Source organism: Copidosoma floridanum, unplaced genomic scaffold (assembly GCF_036245765.1).
Source record: "Copidosoma floridanum isolate Cflo_tuat_1 unplaced genomic scaffold, Cflo_Japanese_pri ptg000021l, whole genome shotgun sequence".
NCBI lineage: Eukaryota > Metazoa > Arthropoda > Insecta > Hymenoptera > Encyrtidae > Copidosoma > Copidosoma floridanum.
This window is the reverse complement of record NW_028321898.1, coordinates 26,779,910-26,802,968: the sequence shown is the minus strand read 5'-3', so window position 1 is coordinate 26,802,968 and position 23,059 is coordinate 26,779,910. Positions and strand designations below refer to the sequence as shown.

The 23,059-nt window shown below is 38.6% G+C and overlaps 2 protein-coding genes across 2 annotated transcripts in view; one reads left to right on the top strand and one right to left on the bottom strand.

Annotated features, from left to right (window-relative positions):
• eag (potassium voltage-gated channel protein ether a go-go) overlaps nt 1-22,426 on the top strand; it is a 67,332-nt gene extending 44,906 nt beyond the window's left edge. The window contains exons 5-17 of the mRNA XM_089594825.1: nt 2,150-2,418; nt 3,945-4,244; nt 4,664-4,917; nt 5,514-5,779; nt 5,868-6,153; nt 6,875-7,238; nt 12,876-12,991; nt 13,621-13,737; nt 16,618-16,772; nt 18,100-18,398; nt 18,485-18,861; nt 20,742-20,795; nt 21,248-22,426. Coding sequence (XP_089450951.1) covers nt 2,150-2,418; nt 3,945-4,244; nt 4,664-4,917; nt 5,514-5,779; nt 5,868-6,153; nt 6,875-7,238; nt 12,876-12,991; nt 13,621-13,737; nt 16,618-16,772; nt 18,100-18,398; nt 18,485-18,861; nt 20,742-20,795; nt 21,248-21,773 — 3,383 coding nt within the window. The 3' untranslated portion in view covers nt 21,774-22,426. The remainder of the gene's footprint in view (nt 1-2,149; nt 2,419-3,944; nt 4,245-4,663; nt 4,918-5,513; nt 5,780-5,867; nt 6,154-6,874; nt 7,239-12,875; nt 12,992-13,620; nt 13,738-16,617; nt 16,773-18,099; nt 18,399-18,484; nt 18,862-20,741; nt 20,796-21,247) is intronic.
• LOC106639192 (MTOR-associated protein MEAK7) lies at nt 8,843-10,579 on the bottom strand. The gene is made up of 2 exons (XM_014352686.3): nt 10,376-10,579; nt 8,843-10,236 (listed from the first exon to the last, which is right to left on the bottom strand). The coding sequence occupies exon 2, from the start codon at nt 10,234-10,236 to the stop codon at nt 8,911-8,913; it is 1,326 nt and encodes a 441-aa protein (XP_014208172.2). The 5' UTR covers nt 10,376-10,579; the 3' UTR covers nt 8,843-8,910.
• Nucleotides 22,427-23,059: the final 633 nt, after the last annotated feature.

Below are 23,059 nucleotides of genomic sequence, written 5' to 3'. Positions count from 1 at the left end.
TTCGAAAGAGCAAAGCCAGGCTCTCCTGTTGGCTGCAAAATTAATTGAAGTGGATACACACGGAAATAGATTTCGGCCGAGTGTCGCGAAATTATAACTCTCGGGTTCGATTTTTTTCTCGATACGCGATTGTGTAATAACGTCAAAGGTGAATGGTCCCGTTGGATCGGGGCGGGGAAAACGTGTGATCGATCGGCTGCAGCGATGGATAATTGAACGTTCATGAAAATTTTAATGTCGTTATGTAGGTAAAGTAAGGGAGAAACGTTAGCAGCTCAATTTTTAATGAGCTTTTCTTGGCCCAGATACGCGGGGCTGGAATCGATGAGGGTATCAACCTTTTCCCTGGCGGTGCTTAACTTTTTGGTCCTGCATGACTTGAATACCGTTGAATTAATTGTTTTTTCTTTGCAATGAAAACATTAAATCACGTTGGTTTATTGGTATTGGATGAGCAATAAGCTTTTTAATTTCAGCCCATCGATTTGATCAAAACGTAGGCACGTAACACAAATTCCCGTTGATCGCGATCGATCGTCAACAATTACGAAACTCACCGACCGTCGTTTTCCTGCTCTCTTTGCAATCCTTTTAACTTTGAAAGCACTGTCGAGTTTTTCCCCCTTTGTTCGCCGCATGTCAGCTCTCGAAATTAAAACAAAAAAAAAATAAATAAAAATAGATACTCGGAAAAACGAGGCCAAACAGTTATTTTTCCTTTTTTTTCAACCCTCAAAGGATAAAATAGCGTACACACAGGAAGAGCCGCGAATTTTTCAGTTCTCTCTTGCGATACATACACATGCCCTCGTCCACGTATAAAAAAATTAGACGCGTCACATCGTTTTTCCTCCACGCGTTTTTTCTCTTTTAAAATATTCCCCTTCGCACGGCTTCCCTCTATTGTACACCCAGTCTTGTCTCCCTTTCGCTCTGTTACTGTTACTGCTGACGTTATAGGTATATACTCTCTCTCTCTCTCTCTCTCTCTCTCTCTCTCTCTCTCTCTTTCTGCTCCTCCTTTTCGTAGTGTATATTATTATTCTTCTTTATTGTAATTATTTTCGTACAACCTTACCTCAGTAACTTTGATTCCGTCGTAATGACCGAGGCTGTGCTGAGTTGAAATAACATTCAATGAAAATCAAGTAACATATACCGCATTGATTTACATCCAAAAGAGAGATGAAATAGAAAACGTGACTAGATTGCATTTCGGTATGGTATATCAGCTCATCTCAGCCTCAGGACTCGTAGGATTTTTGCTATATTTACCCCTTAGATCGTAATATACTTGGCTCCGTCAAAACGCGAACAGAAGTTTGATAACACGACTAATCGCGTTTTGACGCTTTTCTCAAATTAAATTTTTTTTTTTTTTGTTCCCCATTAAAAATAATGTACATACTTTTTTTATACACATATAATAATACTAATATGCTCGATATTTTAATTACTAGCACGTATACATAAATATATACCACCACCACTCTCTCACCAATAGTACGACTATCCCGCATTGTGTGCTTCAATATCTTTTATAATATATATATTTACTACTATACTACTACTGTATACATGTACAATAAAATGTTGATTTTATCATTTGTTTTTTCAACTAAATAATAATGTATACATAAATGTATAGCTGTTTTATTACTCGAGCCTGATGTAAATACATTTGACCCTATAGTGATGTATGTTAATTTATATATCCCATACTTCCATCATCAATGCTACTTCAACGCACGGAGAAACAACGTTTTAATAATATTCAATCGTAATTTTTAGATGGATCGATATAATTCATGTATGTAAAACATTGTGACTTGGGTATTTTTACACCGAGACGTGTACCATGTAATTTCTCGTATCGCTTGTAACGATTTATTATTCTGGTTGAAATCGCGACTCTGATCTCTGGTGTCGTGCGGCAAATCACTGTGTCACTATATCGTTTCGACGGACAATCTTGACACACATTTGGAAATCGTGTCCCTCAATTGGTTAAATAGAGCATCTACGTGTTTCTCCGTGCGTTCAGCCCAACTCCCGAAAAAAAAAAAAAAAAAAAAAAAAAAAACTCCCAAGCTAACGACACACCCCTGTGTCATGTCTCTGTTTTTTGTTTTCTTCCCCCGATACGTAGAAACGCCGCTATGGCTGCTGCTACAGATAGCCCCGATAAAAAACGAGCGGGACCTCGTGGTCCTGTTCCTGCTGACGTTCCGCGACATAACCGCACTGAAGCAGCCGATCGAGACGGACGACACGAAAGGCGGATTGTCGAAATTCGCCAAGCTCGCTCGGTCGGTCACGCGCTCAAGGTCCGTCCTCGTGTCGCAGTTCAGCTCGCACGTGCCCGCCGTCAAGGACTCCGCCATACCCGTCACCACCAAACAGTCCCACTTGGGCCACGTAAGTCTCTTTTCATTATTATTTTTCTTCCTGTCACGATAGAAATTAACACCTCATGAGTATGATGATCCATCGCTACCTAATTAACACTTACCTAATCCTAAATTGCACCCTTACTCCGTCATCCCCAAATTGATTAGTTCGCCCCCTCCTTTACGTATTCTAATGATGAACGAGGGGGAAAAAAAGTAAATGATCCCAATCCTTTTATTTACGACAAATTAATTCAACTCCATTGATACTCGAGTGGCTTTATTACTCGCGCTCCGCAAATAGCCCCCGGCTTTTTCGACTCGCAAGACGCACACAGTATACCCACACGTGTATAAATTGCAGTCCGTTCGACATTATCATACAAATTTGAGGAGATCTCGAGTTTTACTGCCCAACGTATTTCAAACTAAGTATTATTGCACTCGCCGGTAGTACGATGCTCAAATCGAGCGGTTCATCGGAGTTATACTTATTGCGGATTGCCCACATCGCAAATGGCCATTTTTTTCTTTTTTTTCTTTTTTTTTTTTTTTTTTTGTTTTTTTTTTTTTACATTGGTAGAAGTAATCGTACCTTCGCGTAAAATCCAGTTAGCTCCCTCGTGGGTGGCTTGAAACTTTTCTTTTCTTTTTTTTTTTATTCGCTAAGCCATTAATAAACATTCTTCGGTCGAGAATTTGCATTTCACTCGTGAAACGGAAGGGGAAAAAAAAAGAAACTTGGCGTTTCCGCTTCCGACACTCAATCGAAGCGCTCGGAAAGGGGGGGAGGGAATGAATTTCAACTTTGTTCGCGATTGCTTTTTCTTCCCCTTAAAAGTTACTCTCTTACTTATCGAGCCGAAGAAACAAAGCGCCCAATTTACATTCGAAATTTATTTCGGGGAACATTGGCCAAAATTGATGTCCTTCCGACATCCACCGATTACATATATCATATCATTGTTGGGCTTGATTGTACTCACGCGATCGGCAAAATTAATCGATTATCGTTTCGACTCTTTAGTATTTGAATATGCATGGGCCACACGACTACAACTGCTCCTTCGACTTACCAGATACAGTTAGGTACAGGAGAACCGCGATTTCGCAACTAATCGGGATTACCGATATCGTATCCCCGGGATTACGCGGTTTCGGCCGAAACGCTTCCGGCTTCCCACAGGGTATATATTTATCGCAATGCATATCGTAGCCATTGAACGCGCGAGTTTCGACAAAACGCTGCCAAAAATGAAAAATTGTAACAAAAGTGAAACGAGAGGCGTAAGAATCGCGGAAGACGCAGGTACGTGAGATCGTCATGCGCGTGGGACTCGAGATCGCGGTCGTAAATAGCGGGTGAAATCGAGAGCCGTACATCTCTCGAGGGAGCCGAGTCAACGAACCCACGTTCCCTCTCGAGGTCCTGTATACGCACAGTATCCCGCACCCACGAGGTCGATCCCTCATATTCCAGAGAGAGAGAGAGAGAGAGAGAGAGGAAAAAAAAAAAAAAAAAAAAAAACTAGACGTTTCTTGTTTCGGTTGCAGATGATGTCCTTAAGCGGGGACGTGATGCCGCAGTACAGACAGGAGGCGCCCAAGACCCCGCCCCACATATTGCTGCACTACTGCGCGTTCAAGGCCATTTGGGACTGGATCATCCTCTGCCTCACCTTTTACACGGCCATCATGGTCCCGTACAACGTGGCCTTCAAGAACAAGACCAGCGAGGACGTGTTCCTCTTGGTCGTCGACACCATTGTCGACGTCATATTCTTCATCGACATCGTTCTCAACTTTCACACGACTTTTGTCGGCGCTGGCGGAGAAGTGGTGTCCGATCCAAAGGTCCCGTACCCTCTTTTATACCTCCACAGGGCTACGATAAATTTCCCCTTTTTATTTATCTCCCATGCCACGTCGTGTTTGACATTCCGATGACAATGTCGCGCTCGTGTCCTTTTCGTTCACATTTTTTTTTTTTTTTTATTGTAATCGCAAAAAAAAACACATACGTGACGTCGGCTAATATTTCAGCGATCAGAGAGAGCGCCATTAATCAAGAGACCGAGGGTGGGGACAAAAAAACAGATACGCGAGTTTTGTATAGCTTGAATCGTCGCCGATACATGTATATAAAAACCAGGGAGGCTTGCTCGTGTAACGCGCGAACGTGGATATTTATATAAATCATCCCCGTGATATCTCATTGGGAAATGTATATGTATACGTGTAAAAATAAAAGAAAAAATGTGTCCGACCCGCAGGTGATACGAATGAACTACCTGAAAAGTTGGTTCGTGATAGATTTGCTAAGCTGCCTGCCCTACGATGTGTTCAACGCGTTCGACCACGACGAGGACGGCATTGGCAGTCTGTTCTCGGCCCTGAAGGTCGTGAGGCTGTTAAGGCTCGGCAGAGTCGTTCGCAAGCTCGACAGGTACCTCGAGTATGGGGCGGCGATGCTGATACTGCTCCTTTGCTTCTACATGCTCGTCGCCCACTGGCTCGCCTGCGTCTGGTACGTCAAACCACTTTATTATTTACACACCTCCCCATTCGATCCCACCGTCATCATCATCGCGCCATCGGTTTCCATCACCCCCCCGAGTTTTTTTTTTTTTTTTTTTTTTTTTAGAGATGATTCGCGTAAAAACATAATTATGCCCAACTGTCAGTGTTGTATAGACCTTGAATTGCATGGATGATGATGTTTACCCCTCTCGCTGAGAGGCATCATCGGGAGAAAAGTTGTATGGAGCAAGTTTCGGGAGGGGGGTTGGCTTCTCCTTTGATAAACTTTTTGCGACCAAGCCCGGTTAAAGTGTACACACGAGTAGTGCAGCCCGAAGAAGTTTGTGCATTATCATACATGCACGCGCGCTCGACTCGGGGGGAACTTTTTGAGTAATCGAGTCCTTTCGACGGCAAAACTTGCTCGTGCACAACTTTCCGGCCCGTACGCCGAGATACGTTGCACCAAAGCACGTCCGAGCTGGTGATTGTATAATTTACCTATATACTCGGGGGAAGAGATAGGTGTATATATATACAACTTCCATCTCCTCGAGGGTATACAATCGTGTATAGGTGATAAACTTGGAAAAAAAAAAATAGGTACTCGATCGGGAGATCCGACGCCGACGCGGGGGTCCAGTACTCGTGGCTGTGGAAGCTCGCGAACGTCACCCAGTCGCCGTACAGTTACCTGTGGACGAACGCGAGCACGGCACCCGAACTCGTGGCCGGGCCCTCCCGGCGGACCATGTACGTCACCGCGCTGTACTTCACCATGACCTGCATGACGTCCGTCGGTTTCGGCAACGTAGCCGCCGAGACCGACAACGAGAAGATCTTTACCATCTGCATGATGATCGTCGCTGGTGAGTTGAGTTGGCGACAACCGTAACGGTATAATATATATATATTATACACCCGCTCCATCATCCAACGGTCTTTACTTGTCCCCAGCGCTGCTGTACGCGACGATATTCGGCCACGTGACGACGATCATCCAGCAGATGACCTCGGCGACGGCCAAGTACCACGACATGCTGAACAACGTGCGGGAGTTTATGAAGCTGCACGAGGTGCCCAAGGCCCTCAGCGAGCGGGTCATGGATTACGTGGTGAGCACGTGGGCCATGACAAAGGGCCTCGACACCGACAAGGTCCTCAACTACTGTCCCAAGGACATGAAGGCCGACATCTGCGTCCACCTCAACCGCAAGGTTTTCAACGAGCATCCCGCTTTCAGGTGAACGCATTGCGTTATTACGGGCTGTTGCTCTCCTAGCTTATATAGGTCCCTGCACTCTATATAGCTTCTTCCGAGGGAAAACGTTTCAATATCGATCGCCACGATAAATTATCGGCAGATCATTGCCATTAATTTGAATGTAATTAAATCGTCGTGGCTTTTACATAGCTTATTGTGTGTATTCTAATTCAGAGCTTATATTGGGCAGGGAAAGGTGGAATCGATCAAAGGGTCGAATTGGTGGGTTTACATATTATACAGGTATGTGTGTACACAAACACACGCGTTTGTATTCCTTTGTTCGCTTGTACAGTCATGTACAGTACTGGTGTATAATGTTTGTGTTGTTTGCATATAGATTCTACAAATTGGGGGGCCAGGGGTTATATCTATACAGACCCCTGATATGTATATAAGGGATAAAGTGCACGTACGGGGTGTCTCTTGCTTTTATTGACATATATATATATATATATATAGAGGTACATTATACAACGTACGGCGATTATTCTAGTTAAAATAGCTGTGTATTCTCAAATTGGGATATTTCTCTCGTTTTAATCAAAATATTGTCTACGAATTGAAAGGGGTTGGATGATCCATAACTTGTTTTTTAAATTTATCACAGCCTGGATGATATCCGTATAGGTTGACACAAAAAAAAAAAAAAAAAAAAAAAAAAAAAAAAAAACAATAAATAAATCAAATTGGTCAACAGATTAGCATCGGACGGCTGTCTGCGGGCGCTGGCGATGCACTTTACGATGTCGCACAGCGCGCCGGGGGATTTGCTGTATCACACGGGCGAGTCGATAGACTCGCTGTGTTTCATCGTGACGGGGAGTCTCGAGGTCATCCAGGACGACGAGGTGGTGGCGATCCTCGGCAAGGGGGACGTTTTTGGGGACAGTTTTTGGAAGGACAGTGCCGTGGGCCAGAGCGCGGCCAACGTACGGGCGCTCACCTACTGTGATCTGCACACCATCAAGCGCGACAAGCTCCTCGAGGTCCTCGATTTTTACCAGGCCTTTGCCAATTCCTTCGCGCGCAACCTCATACTCACCTATAATCTGCGCCACCGGGTGAGTAGAAAGCCTTTTTTTTTCTTTTACATTAAACGTTATACTGTTGGCAGTTAACACGGGGAATAAATCAATTCATACCTTACATGTATAATTAAAAAAAAAAAAAAAAAAGCTAGTTCGATTATTGTTTTAAATGAAAAATAGACGAATAGTCTAAAAAATCCTACTTTTTATCAATAGTGTTGATTTTCATCACAAGTACAGTATTTTTTAGGTGCGGTAAAAGAGTTATCGACATTTGTTTTTTCTCAGATAATTCATGAGTAACAGACTTTATTCATCAGATTTGCATACAGTTTTGTGCTTTTTTTTTAGATTTGAAAATTCTTATTCGTTCTTCATTCAGTTGTACTTACAAGCTAGGAGGAATAGAACAATCGATAGAAATCTCAATCTTAAATTGAGTAACAAATAACGAGAGATTTAAAAAATGAGAAATTTCCTTCTCCGTGTACATTTAAAAGGCCGTTTGCTTCATTCGCGATGAACTTGAACGATCAAAGTCGAAAACATTTTTCGTTCATCCCGACGATTTTTTTATTCATTACTATTTGTTTTTAGTAAAGTTTTCTCCCATATTTTTGTAGCTTTCGATGATCCTTCGAATAAAATTCGATAGTTGAACAGCTTGTTTAATATAAACTATTCTTCTTTTTTTTTTTTTTTTTTTTTTTTTAATTTTTAAATTAATCTAGTTGGCAGAAAATACTAACTACGTGGTGAAGATACTTCACAATGACTTTGTATTTACAATAGTCTTTTTTTCTTTGTTCGTCTAACTAAGTAGTTTTTTTTCTCAATTGATTGGTCTTTTTAAATCTTGAAAACACACGTTCACGTTAGGTACTTTGAGTCACACACATCTATAGAAAGTAAACGATAAAATCAATCTCACGCTGTCCTTTCAGAGCTACTATATATACATATTATATGTAAAAACAGCAAAAATAGAGTTCCACGATTATACAATACATTTTCTTAAATACTTTTGTTAGAAAGAAAGGGGAATAAAAATAATCAGCTTTTCAAGTTGCACCTCGCCAGATTTGCTAAAAAAACATCGACCCGAAAAATTCGTTTACATGTTTCGATAGTTGCTTTAAACATATATATATATATATATTTTTCGTAAATCGAAGCTCATACGGTAATTTGTTGCACCCAATAAAAAAATTAACTCCTTTTTTCACGGCCCACGGAGTCATCGACACTACTCATCGCCGCGCTGCGTGTAGGAATATCACACCGATATAATTATAGCATCGTACAACCGCGACATGCTCGTCGAGCTTTATCTTTTTCTTTTCGCCTCGATGTTATCGATTGTATCATAATCATTATCTCTCTGTACTCTTGTTTTGGTGATCAAACGGATAACCAGGTGTCGATAAAAAACTATCGTATCTGCGTGCAATCGATAACTTATGGAAAAACTTATGGCTGACGTCTTTCGTCGCGACAAATTAGCTCAGACTTTTTGTGAAAAATTAAAATGTATGTATTGAGTAGCAAGACTCAGTATATTTTAAAACACAATTAGTACGAGCTGACTAGTGCAGGATAGGCATTGTAATAAATTAATGTATTTGTACACCAAATTGCGGAGAACGAAAATAAAAAGAAAAAAAAAAAAATACTTGGTCCAAGTAAGATTATCGACCGGTCTGCTTCACTTTTTCTTTTCTCGCAATCCGTCGCTGTGCATCTTCTTCCCAGCCAGTTCCAGTAAAACCTGGGACGTGGGGTCTTGATCCAGAACCGAGTCCCTCTCTCTCTCGATGATCTCCGGGACGGGCCCCACGCCCCAGACCTCGCAGTGCTTCACCCTAAAGTCATCCTTGCCACTGAGTTGCGCGTAATTTTGAAAAGTCGTGCACGACTTGCTAGTCTTCCCGCTCCCATACTCGCTGTCGAGCCACAATCCAGGATAGTTGAGCTGGCCACCCATCAGCAGTCCGTTGGGCATGGTTTGTTGGTGCAAATTGAGGTACTGGTAGTGGTCGTTATAGCCGGTCGAGGGGAACGTCTCGATGTGCGGCTCCAGCCTGAACAAAAAACACGTCTGGTTGCCGGCAAAGTTCGGCGATAATGTCCAATTGTCCGAGGCGAAGCCCCCAAACACGTGGTCCTCCTCGTCCTGGAGTATGATAATCGTCGCCCCCTGTACCGTTATCCTCCCGAGCATCGTGGAAAAGGACTCCCCGTGCACTTGGCTGGAGAACAGAAAGCGCCACTCGTTCCGCAACTCGTGTGGCAAACTGAGATTTAAAAACAGCACGTCGCCGAGTCCCAGTATGCTCGGGAAGTGGGGTATGTTCTCCAAGCCCCTGCAGAGTGGCAACAGGTTGAGATCGTTGATCCTCACCGAGGTGTTCTTGTCGCCCTTTTTCTGGGAGACGAGGAAGAGACACTGGAACACGTGCGACTGGATGTTCATGAAGGTGTCTGCTTGCCTAAACCACATTTCCACCTGGTCGTAGGTGAGGGTGTCCCCTAGCTTGACCAGGTCCTCGCAAAGGGTGCGCGACCTCATGTTTATCCTTCTCTTGTTGACGGTACAGCCGATGCTACTCCACGACATGAAGTGCGCGTTGGCGCAGTTTTTCTGCAGGGTCAGGTAGGAGTTGATCGTCGCCTGGAGGTACTGCAGAAACGTGGCGGTCGGTACCTCGTTCTTGGGCTCCTCCTCGGAAAAGCCCCGGAATATAAGATTCGTCCGCTCGTCCGAGCTACCTCGCACGGTGTACACGTACAATTTGCCGAAATTGTCGCCGTTGACGGCTGACACGCGCTTACCGGGCTCGTGGCACAGAAAACGCACGACAAATTGCAGAAGCGCGTCGTCCAGGTGGGCGGACCAGTGCTTAAATATGTCCTCGCGCTTTATTGAGCCCGAACTCCGCGACATCGACTTGAACAGGTTCTCGACCAGGGTCTGCTCGTCCGCCGACAGCATGTTCGACGAGGCCGAGCGACTCGACGATCCGTGCCCCATCTGCAATAATGCGGCACATATGTGTATAAGTAAGTGTATAGATCACATGACGTGAGCAATTTGAGCCGCATCATCACGACAATGTGTAAACAATGCGGGAATCAGGTTATTTCGAGAGCGTATATAAAACGCAGCTTACCTCGACTCCGATAATCCATAAACGCAGTGACGTAGTTGGAGGCAACTGATCCGAAAGCTCAACCACTCGCGACGCTCCTATACAGCACGCTGTTAACGTGGGTTTTTATTATAGATTAAACTTGTTAATGATAAAACACTGCAAGTATAATAATACTCCACTAAACGAATGAAAACAGAGCGAGCAAACGTCCCGAACGCGTATGACGCTTCTGCTGCTCCAGAAAAACACACAACGGTGGTCTGCTCCGATCTCGTCTGCTGCGTGCGCGCGCGCCCCTCCCACCTCCTTATCTATATATACACACACACCATATATATATACATGCAATATATAAATTTTTTTGAGGTTAAGTGCGTCGTCTGCTTGCTCTCTCTCTCTCTCTCTCTCTCTTTCTCTCTCGAAGAGATGAAAATATCGAGCGAAAGTTGACGGGCATGCGCTCAAATTCAGCTGGAGCTGGAGAGTCTCTCGCTCCTCTTCTTCGTTTCTGTTTGCCGAAAGTGGCATCCAAAGTAGCGCCAAATTCAAATTGGCTATATGGAGCAAAACGCAAAAACCCACATAACTCAACAGAATTTCTAACATAATAAATAAATAAACCCCAAGCTATTAAACCCAATAACCCAACGCTGTTTAACTCAGCAACGCAGAACGCCTACTGGCCACTTTTAAATTTAATGCTTTAAATAATAACAAAAGCGTTAATCACCACACAACCTAGCGCGCTTATTGGCCGCTTTGTTTATTAATTAAATAAATAGTGCTACTTTCGGGTGCACTGTTCCACACAATACTTAATTATTTATCTGGCCTTTTTCAAAAACAAAAAGAAACGCTATATCTTATATTTTTCGCTTTGTTAGGGCTCGTTAAACTTTGATTGTTGCGTTTAATGATTTCTCTCTCGTTAGTCGATACGGTATAAACTTTTCTTTGCCTTCAAAAGAAAATCGCCCCCTTTTTTTTTAACATTCGAATGATTATGCAACAGCGGTTTCGCTTTTCCATTATTTCACATGGTACGGTGTATTATGAAAAAAATAATTATGTTTTTTACTATTACATCTAAAGCAAAGGAAAGAAAATACATGGGTGGTAAAAATGTCCTTTTGCACTAGATAGCGCACATCTTCTTTTGTATTCACAGCAATCCTGCACACAAAGTTGTCAACTAGTTTTTAATGTGCGTTTAATTAAAAAGAATTCAATGTGTCACTTTTTCGTATGTGAAATCCCGCTTTACAATAATATTTTTCTATTGAACAAAGTTTCCTGTACACCCAAGTGAAAATTATTTTAGTAAATAACCAATGATGTATATAGGTTGTTAAAACCGTTAAGAAGGAATTAAGCACAGATCAGAGACTGAGATGAAATTTAAGTAATTGTTATTATAAGTTATCATTTTTTATTTTTTTTTTTTATTTTCGTCAAATCCAAGATGACATCTTGTAAAGTAAAGAAGAAAAAAATAAATACATAAAAACTAATATATCAACTGTTACAAATGAATTGAAACTTGTGTAGCTTATAATACGTAATATTTAATATGAATTATAAAACTTTTGCTCACAATCAGGTGTACATGCATAAATACTTGATTAAACATATTGTTACAAAAATATGTTACAATACTAAATGTTGAAACTGCTAAACAGAACACAGTGCTCTTCGGATGTGTTGTGAGATGTTTACACTAGTATTGAAATTCACTTGTGCAAGTATTGTGGTTCAATAAATTGGTTTCGTTACTACCCTTAATTAATTTTGCCGCAAACATGTTCTACACCTTCGACCACTGTGACGATCGATACAACTCATTAATATGAATGTACTCCTGAAGCCCTAAAACCTTGTAATTAATGCATTTTCAATTTTCGCTACAGTATTTCTAATTTTAGTTACGCAGGAGGACAAACACCCAAAAGTCATTTATTATACAATATATTGTCGAATCATACCATTAAGGAAATACTTTTTATTCAACTTTAATGTTCGCGAAACAATTTTTATCACTGCGGGCGTATAAAAGGTTACGGGCAACGCTACCCTAGGCAGTAAAATTGTATTTTATTCTTACAAGAGAGCAGCTCACTTTTGCAACATATATGTTGAAGGTAATTTCGCATGACAACTTTAATGACAGCAGTTAAGTTTCAGGCGTACAAAGTCGCTTAAATTCGGAGCACGTCTTCCTGCAAGCTACTTATTATTATTTTTTTTTTTTTTTTAAGATAAGAATACGTAATAAAAGCTTCGTTATTATTCCTCAGGCATCATCCTTTATTAATTTATGGTTCACAAATTACGCTATCTATGAGATCGTAAATTTTTGTCCAATTAATTTTCATGACAATTTTTACTATGGAAGTAAAGTTTGATAAAACGCAGAGTTTCATGTTGAACAATAATCGATGTATGGATTGGTTAAGAGAACACTAATTGATAGAGAAAAAAAATGAGATTTCATGTAGCTATAATGAACTGATGTTTACAGCTTATTTTTCGAAAAGTCGCCGACGTTCGACGCGAGAAGGAATTAGCGGAGAGGAGGAAAAACGAGCCACAATTAGATCAATCGCAAGACCACCTCGTCCGAAAAATTTTCTCAAAGTAAGGGTTTCGACATAATATTCTTTATCCAGCACTTTTATCTCTATCGAATTAAGACATGTTTTATTTTACTTTATTTATTTGTACACTCACATATACCGCTTCAATGAATCGAAACGAAACATGAACAATTTCACTATTGAGTGCATACAAATTTTTTTTTTTTAGATTAAATTTTGTTACGTTTCGATTCTCAGCTGTTAATACATCGTATGAGTGTTATCATACCCGCAAGCTCTAACTCATCGTTTTCTTTTTTTCTCCATTGTATTATACATGGCAAATTTGTTTCTAACACATGCGAAACCAAAAAATTTTCGATAATTTGTAAAAAGATGCACTCTTTGGAAAAAAAAAAAAAAAAAAAGTGTATAAATACCCCTTGTAAAGAGAAGAAAAGGTCGATGTAGAGAGCGATGAGTAATACACACAGCAAGTAGAGACAACATGCGTAGTGCGAAAATTGAACAATAAGCGAGAAGACAAAAATCACAATTGAAAAAAAAAAAAAAAAAAAAAAAAAAAAACACATGAGCCGAAAAAGTAAGAAGCTGAACCAAAAAAACCTGTGTTCGTCTATCTCTCCTCTGTCTCTGTGTGATACACGTGGCGGCTGGCACGAAAAAAAGGTTCAAGACCGAGGGGGAGCCGCAGATCACGATGTCCGGACGGGCAAGCAATCGCTCGAACCAGGACTCCGACGAGGAGCTCACCGTCTCCGTACTGCCGCCCTGGCCGAGCTTTAGGCAATTTTCATATTTCTTACGTATTAATTCATTTATTATTAATTATTATGATTACTATCTCTACCTTTTACTATATAATTTTTTTAATTTACTTTCAATATTTTTAATTTCTTATACTTTTTGATTATCAATTGGACCATTATAACTATTTTATTATTGTTATCTTTTTATTATCTACTGCTCTCTCTCTACCTCTTGTATTTTTTAACATCCTCTGTCCTTAATATTTTCACACAATCTTTAGAAGAAATATGTATACGTCGCATATACATGAGCTACCTACCTTCCAATTTTTTTTTTTATTATCTACATTTATTTGTATGGAAAAAAAAACCGTTTTTTATCTATAACTCGCAACATGACTATGCGCATAATATCTACATCTTTATCTTCTCCTATGATTATGTAACCATCGTCATTTGTGTATATCACAGTATTCATCGTTTACATATATATATATGTATATATACGAAGGTTGCATACAATTTTATAAATTCATTATTTATGGCAGTTTATTTTGTTTTTATTTTTTAAGCTTGCGATTGACATTAGTTAAGACAATCGAGTGATTTTCTGTCATAAAATTAATGCCATGATGAATAATATTATAAAAATTTACTATGTACTGTTAAAGCATTAAGAAATGGCTTCTGACACGGTAACAGATTACTTGCATTTTCTTAATCACGCTCAGTCGCATAAATATATTGTCATGTTTGATTTGACATCAATCAATCTCGTTTATACTTACCATTTGAATAACTTGTACTGCTAGATTAAGCAACGATATTGTAAACGTTAATGCATTGATTGCATTGGCGTTTCCAATCATTCTTCAAAAGCTGAAATTACACGTATGCGTTTTGTCTTTAAAAATTCATGTAATCAAGGCGAGTCCAACTCAATTTCAATGAAATTTCAATGAAATTGAGTTAAAAAAAAAGAAAGAAAAAAAAAAAAAGAATAATTTCTAGTATTTTTAAGAGATCACGTGTAATGCGCTATTGAAGTGGGTATGAAAACAAAGTAAATCCCAGGCTTTATGACCAATAGTCATCTTGATACTTAAATGAATGCTAGAGTGCTGTAAAATATACGCCTTTAGACTTTTTTCGCAAGTTTTAAATAGAGATACTATCTAACTTTTCACGAAATATTTTTTTTTTTTACTACTTCAACTGCTATCCTTCTCCTACATTTAAATAATTTTCGATTTGATTCCAAAATTTTTGTAAGTAGTTGCTTTTACTATTAAAAGGCTTATGATACATTGGTACCAATTAGATTTTTTACTTACTCCAAAAATTTTTTCCATCAATATTTTTATTAAACTTAATTTTTTCCAATTCTTTCACTTAATGCGGTCAATCAATACTATTATATCAGCACTTTAATATCCTGTAATTTTTTTTTTTTTTTATATTCAGATTTACACCTTCTCCGGTACTTATAGCAATTAGACAATACGCGTGATACATATGCTATGCATGCATATACACTCTAGGATTCAAATTTCTCTTTGTCACCTGTATTTGTATTTTTAATATTAGACTTACAATTAACATAACCAGAATGGGAATGGAAACTTTAAATATTTTGCTGTTTTTATCCTATTTTCGGATAATAATCAATAAATTTGAAGTTTTCATAAGTCAATACAAATAATGAATTACGACGTCTGGCTAAAATAATCGATGTTGCGCAGTTTTTCAAATTTGTGGTAAAATTTTTTTAGAAAAAAATCATCGACTGACATTAAATTAAGCAATTCTGTAGTCGTGTGATTGTATAATGATCGCACAGCATCGATTATCCTCTATTAATTATTTAAGTTAAATATAACTGCTAATTTAATGGTGCCAGTTTCCGTCACCTATTTAAAAATTATTTTTATACTTTTTTTTTTCTCCTACCTGTAGGCACACCAAAGTAGGTTGCTCGTGAACTCCTGGAGCTGTGACCTTTTCATAAATTAATCAATTATTATTCTTATTATATATATATACATTTATTATTATACATAAAACTACTTAGATTTGTTTTATTACTAAGTTGAATCACTAGTTTAAGGCAATTTATATCATAGCGCCTCTGTAGCAATGACTTGAGCCGTGAAACCCGATTATCGTGACCTGCTGTACACCTGTATAAGCTCGTTTTTATTGATAATGCAATTTTTTATAAAATCCCTTCTGCTTCTTCTGGTATTCATACAAACTTTTAAATAGAAATATTTTCAATAACTGCTTTTGAACTATTTTACGAAATTTCCTTGCTTATGAAACTTTTATTTAATTTTACCCAAGTGCACAATAAATTGTACAAATTATGTAACCTGTTATTCAATTTTTTTTTTTTAATGAACGACAGAAGCTTTTGTAAGTTAAAGTAATTATAATTATTTATCGCTGATCAATGACTTTAAACCCAGTAGTCTGTAGTCAGTGCTACATATTTTTTTTTTTCCACCACATAATAAAATACTGCAAGATAACAACAATACCTAATGATACACAAAATATCTTGATGAGCAAACTTGTTTTTCTTTTTGCTTTCACGTAAAAAACAAAACCGAGTTTGAATTTAAATGTAAACATAATATATATGCATTTGACTAAGCTTTGTTTGCCCTTACTATATTTTTTTTTTTTAATTCAAGTATGTAAAATTTAACCATACAAACAGAAAGTAAATGATATGAAACCAAAATCAAAAATATGATATTCAACTCAACTGTACGTAAGTCAACATGTTATGCATACAATAGACGAAGCTTCGACTCCCACCTTTAATAATTAGCTCGTACTCTCTTTTTCACCCGTAAATAACAACAAAAGGTGAAAGAAAAGAACTTCACCAACAAAATTTTTTGTAATTTAGGTTTAGAAGGGAAAGACACGCGGCAGATGTTGAAAAAGGCGATGGCAAGGAGATCAAGGACGTCGAGACCAGTTCACTCGTGAGGAAGGTCTCCTCGTCCGGAGAGGAGATAGGCTCCCAGCGAGTACGACCCAGCAAATGGGGTCGACTTCTTGGTTAGTAAAAATTTTTTTATTTTTTATTTTTTGCTTCTTAGGGACACGACTTTTTTAAAACTTTGTAGGACGATTGGTTTCAGCCTTCGTTAAAGAAACAAATATATATGAGCGTACTTGGCTGTATTCATGATTATAAAATCAATAGCAGGGTTACGTAATATGACATTCGTAGTAGGCCAGTAAAGTTTTGAAACTCTGTTTTATGTGGTTCAGAATAAATAGACAGCTTTTATTTATGTAAAAAATAATGCAAATTATTTTCTTCCCGTTTTATCAAAGATTTTGAAATAGTTAACAAAAATTTTAGGTTTTAAAATTTAATCATTTGAAATGTTTATAAAAATAATGCAATGTGCTATTTAAGTAAAATAAATGTAATACAATAAAATTTAGAGTGTACAAACAATAATTAAGTACTACAATCGGAAATATCTGTATGAAAAAAAAAATTAAGAAAGCACAAATCTATGATATTATAGACATAAAAAAAGGACGAATGGCGAAGACAAAAAAGCCACCGGAAGAGGATTTATCGGACTCGAAAAGTATGTTTGATAATTTTTTTTAGTTCAGGTTGGGATGTAATTTTTCGAGGCACCACACTTTATTTGGATCACTTTGCGTAATCAGCTAAAAGTATTTGCTAATTTGCTTACTCGTAAATTAATCACAATAATACAACTGTAATGTATTTGAAAAATTATTCTAGTTACATGAGTTGGTTTTTTTTCCTTTACACATTGTACACCACAGTAGAACGAGTTGAGGTACCAGTTGTAAGTAATTAATTGCACGTTTGATTTTTGACGGTAAAAAGAGTACCTGAATTGCGCACTTTGAAAATAATACGAAAGAGTGTCTGAATTTCATCCGTATTAATTATAAACACGCAACATATGGAATTCTTCACTTGATCCTGATACGCTTACATTGTTTTTCAACTTCCTTGGCATACAATAAGAGGAAGATTCCATTTTATCGACCAAAGGGTTGTAAGAATGTATATTTTATTTTTATTGCAAAACCTTCCAATAAAAAATAGAGTCTTGGGTTAGCAAACTAGACACAAGATTGCCCCTGTGTATATATGCTTATTATACATAAACACGTAATGCCTGATGCAACTCCATTGCAAAACAATAACGTGTGTGCTACTCTTCTTTTTCCACTTTTTGGCATATTTAAATAAAACGTAAAATGAGCAAATTGAATGAATTTCACCAGTAATAATCAAGTTTAGCTAATGTGTTGGAAAAAAGAAATCACCGAGGGAGCGATCGTCCCATTGTTAAACCATCATGATAAGTGAAGCGCACCATTGCAGGAAGCTCGAGCCTGGACTCGGGCAGCGACGGAGGAGGCAGTGGCCCGGAATCGTTCAAGCGCACGTTCTCACCGCGAGACCCGCGGCCCGGCTCGAGCGCGAGCACAAACAAGGTCTTCCCAAAGCTCGGCAAGCTCGGCGGCACGATAGAGGAGGACGCCGAGCCCGGCAAGGACACCGGCCAGAGCCTCGCCCTCCAAAACTCCAAGCAGCTCCAGATGCGCAAGCTCGAAAGCTACGACGGAGGCCTCATCGTGCAACCGAGCCACGAGCGCGAGATCCTCGCTGCTGTCCTCGAGGTACACGATTTTTTGCTGCCGCTGCTGTTGTTAAGTCCCTTGGGTCGAGGTCCACCCGTAAAACGCGTATGAAAATGAAAACGCAGGTAAAGGTGGACTTGAAGCTGGAGGTGCAGCGGGTCAACCAGCGGCTGGCCAAGATCGAGGACATGCTGCAGGCGCTGCTGACGCGAGTGCCGCCGCCCGTCCAGACGACCACGATAGCGACCTCGCCGCTGCCGAGCGTGACCTCGCCTTTCTCGCCACCGCCTCAGCCGTCACAGCAATCGTCGCCGCAGCAGGCGACCTCGAGGAACCTGAGTGCGATGGTCGCGGCCATGTCTTCCCCGTCGGGTCCAACGACGCCGCAGAGCCCGGTCGGCAGCGCGCCCGGCCAGGCCTCGGTTACCACGAGCCCCTGCCAGGAGAGCAAGCCCACGGCTGTTGGGCCGCCCCCCCAGGCCACCAGCAGTGCTCGCGAGAGGTATGTCAGTCCGGGATACGAATAGAATATGGAGGTCGGAGCAAGTTCGTGCCGAGGTCTGATGGAGAGATTACATTGTCCGAATCGGACCTTTCCCTCGAATCTTTTTTTTTTTTTTTTTTCCATACCGATGGCACTGCTGTTGTGTCATTATACGTGAGGTATCGATGTTGACTCGTGTATCGTGGTTGATGTCTCTCGTTTTGATTATACTATTCTCTTTTTTACACCTACTATCAGTGCATACTAATCGTAAGACCCAAAAGAATGTATATAATACGCAAGAATGGCACAGCGTGTGGTGGATTTTTTTTTTTTTTTTTTTTTTTTTTTTTTTTTCATTAATACTTTGGAGCCGAATAATGTAGTTGAAGCGTTTTCTTCGCAAAAATATCAGCTTTAGATTCGTGTTCAGTAATTCAAAAAATAAATGGTGCCATTATTGGGTATAGTTTACATTTTTTTGTGGTCCAGCGTTATAAACGTTTATATAAGTCATGAAACTACCAATTTTATCGTAATTTATTAAATGTATATGAATATCATTTATCCCCAGAAGCATGTCAAATATCTATTATATCAAAGCACTCCAATCGTTTCCGCACAAAAATCCTTTTTTTCTTTACTTTCATTGAATAACCAAGTTAATCACTGAACGAGCTGCATATTTCAAACCAGCATGTTAACAACACACTATGATATCTTTACCATCCTTCAATACTTTTTATCTTGTTTATCTAGGATGAATTTTCCTAACATGATATAATTTATACTTTAGTATCCTGGAATGTTTTGCCACCACGGACCCAATACCTGAGCAACAGTGACCTTTATTAATAGTAACTGATGAATCAGAAGCATGAACACTAATAAATGTACCATAAATGTATTCCTGACTGTATTATAATTATCTAAATGTATAAAAATAATGATAGGAAATGAGGCATAATAATTTATATTGGAATAATCAAATATGCAGTGATTATAATGAAGCGATAAGTTGTTAGAAATTATGTTATGTCGAAGATTTGTATTTGAATCTAAAAATGCATGATCAATGTCTTACTAGTAAATATCCATCCCAAAAAGTTTTATACGTCACTTGAATGTGATTAATGATGTATTAAGATCTTCTATCATAGTAATCAATTTTTTAAACGTAGAATCCTTTCTTTCACTGTAAACGCATGTTATGGACAAATGAACTGTGTATATATCAGTTTAAGAAACTCTAATTACTTTTACTCAGAAATATTATTTGAAATGACCTTATATAGAACATACTTAAATGTAATACAATTGTTTTTAGTATTTTATTTTTAAAAGATATCAAAATGATCAAGCAGTCCAATTTTTTTTTACAAAATTACAAAGAAAATAAGAAATAAATTTTTTTTTTTTTAATATAAATTCTCCCCTAAAGGTAAAATGTATTTATGCATAGATTTCAAATGCTACAATTAAGATTTTAAAGTAATTCGTTTATTAAAAATAATTCTAAAAATAAAAAAAGATAACATACTGTACCCAATGGACGGAATGATTGTACACATTTTTATTATTTACAAACTATTACTGTATACAAAATTTTTTTTCTGGAGATAATGAATAATGACCCAAAAATATGTTGTATATTTTTTTTGCACAATAATTTTGCCTAAATCAGAGCAGTTTTTATTCACAACCAATTATAATTGAGGGATTGTGCATTAAATAATGTGGTCACAATTTACTAGTCTGGGAATAAAATTCTGTGTACAATTGGTGGATAATAAAAATGCAAAATCCTTGTGTGCACATACAGGTAGTCTGTCAAATAGGAAATAATAAAAAACATAGGAAATTAAAACACTATTTCTTATTTAACCCGCTTTAAACAGGAATTGGGTCCTGATCAGGAACTGGGTCCGTGCTGGTATATACAAACCAAAAAGGTAAGTACTGATACGTCGATTTACAAGAATAATTCAACAGTTTATCCAACATATCCTACAGAGTTTTTTGCTTATATTTTAATGTAAAAACTTTTTAATAAATTATAATTTACTAACTCATCATATATATCACTATTATGCTCATATTTTTGCACTAACCTTATATTGATGCACTTTACTAACCCCAAAGGTAAGTGATTTATTATTGAGCCAAATTAGTAGTTTTCGTGCCATCGGCGCAAAGTACACTAATTCGTCCAAAGGGGCTGCTTTGCGTCTATGATAACAAAAAAAATGTTACTATTTGCATCAGTTTGAGACAACACAATGAATAACACTTAAATATTTAACTTACTCAAAACTTTTCATAATCTCATAAAAAACAAGGTTCAGTAATGGAATCACTTACCTTACCGTAATCGCAGAGCAGCAGATACTACTTCCTCCCTTAGTAAAACCTACTGGTTTTTCAGCGAGCCAGCTCCATCGGTGACGGACCGGTTACTACCGAAAGACCAACCGCAATCTTCTGGGTCGCCGAGCTCGCAACAATCGCCAGTCCCGAGTTCGTCGACGACAGTCCACCATCACCACCATCACCATCACCAGCCATCCCCCTCAGCCGAGCGATCGCGCGAGGCCAGCAGTCGAGAATTGCTCGAAAGACTGAGCCAGCAGGCAGCCTCGACGTCGTCGCCGGTGACCGGTACCGGCATCGGCGAAGGCGGTGCGTGCACGAGCGGTCCGCCAGGGGGCGTCCTTGGGCCGCTGATATTGCGCAAGCGCAGAAGTAAGTCGCGGCAAAAGGGCGCAGCGCCACTGGCGCCCCTCGCCTCGCAACCGATGAGCCCGACGGAGCCAACGGAGATAACGCAGATGCTGCCCTCGGAGCCCGGGGACGAGCAGCGCGGCGACGAAAGGGGCGAGCGAGGCGAGAGGAAGAGGCCGGCACCCAGGCCTGGTCGGGATTACTTGTGAAAGTTCGTAAACGCGGCGACAAGGAGGGAGGATTTTTTTTCAAGGCTAGTGCAGCAGGTACGATCGCCCCTATTAGCGGTCGATCTTGTGATTATTCGATTCGCGTGAAAACTTTCTTAAAAACGAACAATGTTGTATATTGTATGATATTGTTGTAAGCTGCGTGTGTAAATATGCATACTAGCACTTTTACTTTCAGACACACACGTTCTTACACAAATCAGGATACCAATACTTTGTATTCTGAAACTCTTGCCTTTTTAATCCACAGGTGACTCGGTATATATAAATACATATAATACTTTGTGTACGCGTGCAACGTTTTTCTATTATTAATTCATAGGTATTCACATGATGACGATATTATGCGTGAATTAAAAAAAAAAGAACCTCGTATTTTTAACGCTTCCACGTGCAATCTTATTTATCATCATGGAAATAACTTTATTCTTAAGCTTGACTGTTTGAGTCATTTGGTTGTTATTTATTTATTTATTTATTTTTTTTTTTGTTTTTTTGTTGAATACAAACTTATTTTTATTAATCTGGATCAATATTTTAATAAAGTATTATATATATACGTTTTAGTAAATTGATAATTCGTTGAATTACATAAATGAAGAGAGCATATAAATGCTCGAAATGCAAAAAATTACAAACTAATAATTACTACATATGATGTACTTACAGTGGACGCACTTATAGAATTCCAGTACAGTAAATTTCTTGTAACTCTATCACTTCAAAAAAGGTTGTGAATCATGAAAATTGTCCAATTATTAGTAAGACTACCTACTTACTTTCTGCGGAGTTACAATTTTTTTTTGTTTCCGATTGAAATTGACTTTTTTTTAACATACAATGAAATTTTAGTATTATTAAAGGTGATTTTCTCGACTTAAAAATTTATTTAGAATCTTTAAAAATTCAAGAGTATGATGTACTTCAGAATAGCAGACACATAACTAAATTTTTTGATTTACACAAAATTAAGTTATCGATACGGAAATTACTAACATGTAGTGGATATAATACAAACAAGCCATTCGACCACTCAAGGATTGTATTTACTTATCTATCAGTGATTTTACCTTTTTTTCTAGTTGAACATGGTTCGAGTAATATTTGTTATATTTTCTCAACCATCTCGTCGAGAAGACCACCTTAAAGCTTCAATTTTACACTTTACTATTCAGCCGAGTCTCTCTTTAATTTCTAGCATCATCATCACTACAATATTATTATTATTATTATAAGATGTTGTAGGATCATTACATAATATTAAT

Excerpts from the sequence above, each read along its gene's own strand:
- LOC106639192 (XM_014352686.3), bottom strand. The coding sequence starts at position 10,236 with ATGGGGCACGGATCGTCGAGTCGCTCGGCCTCGTCGAACATGCTGTCG.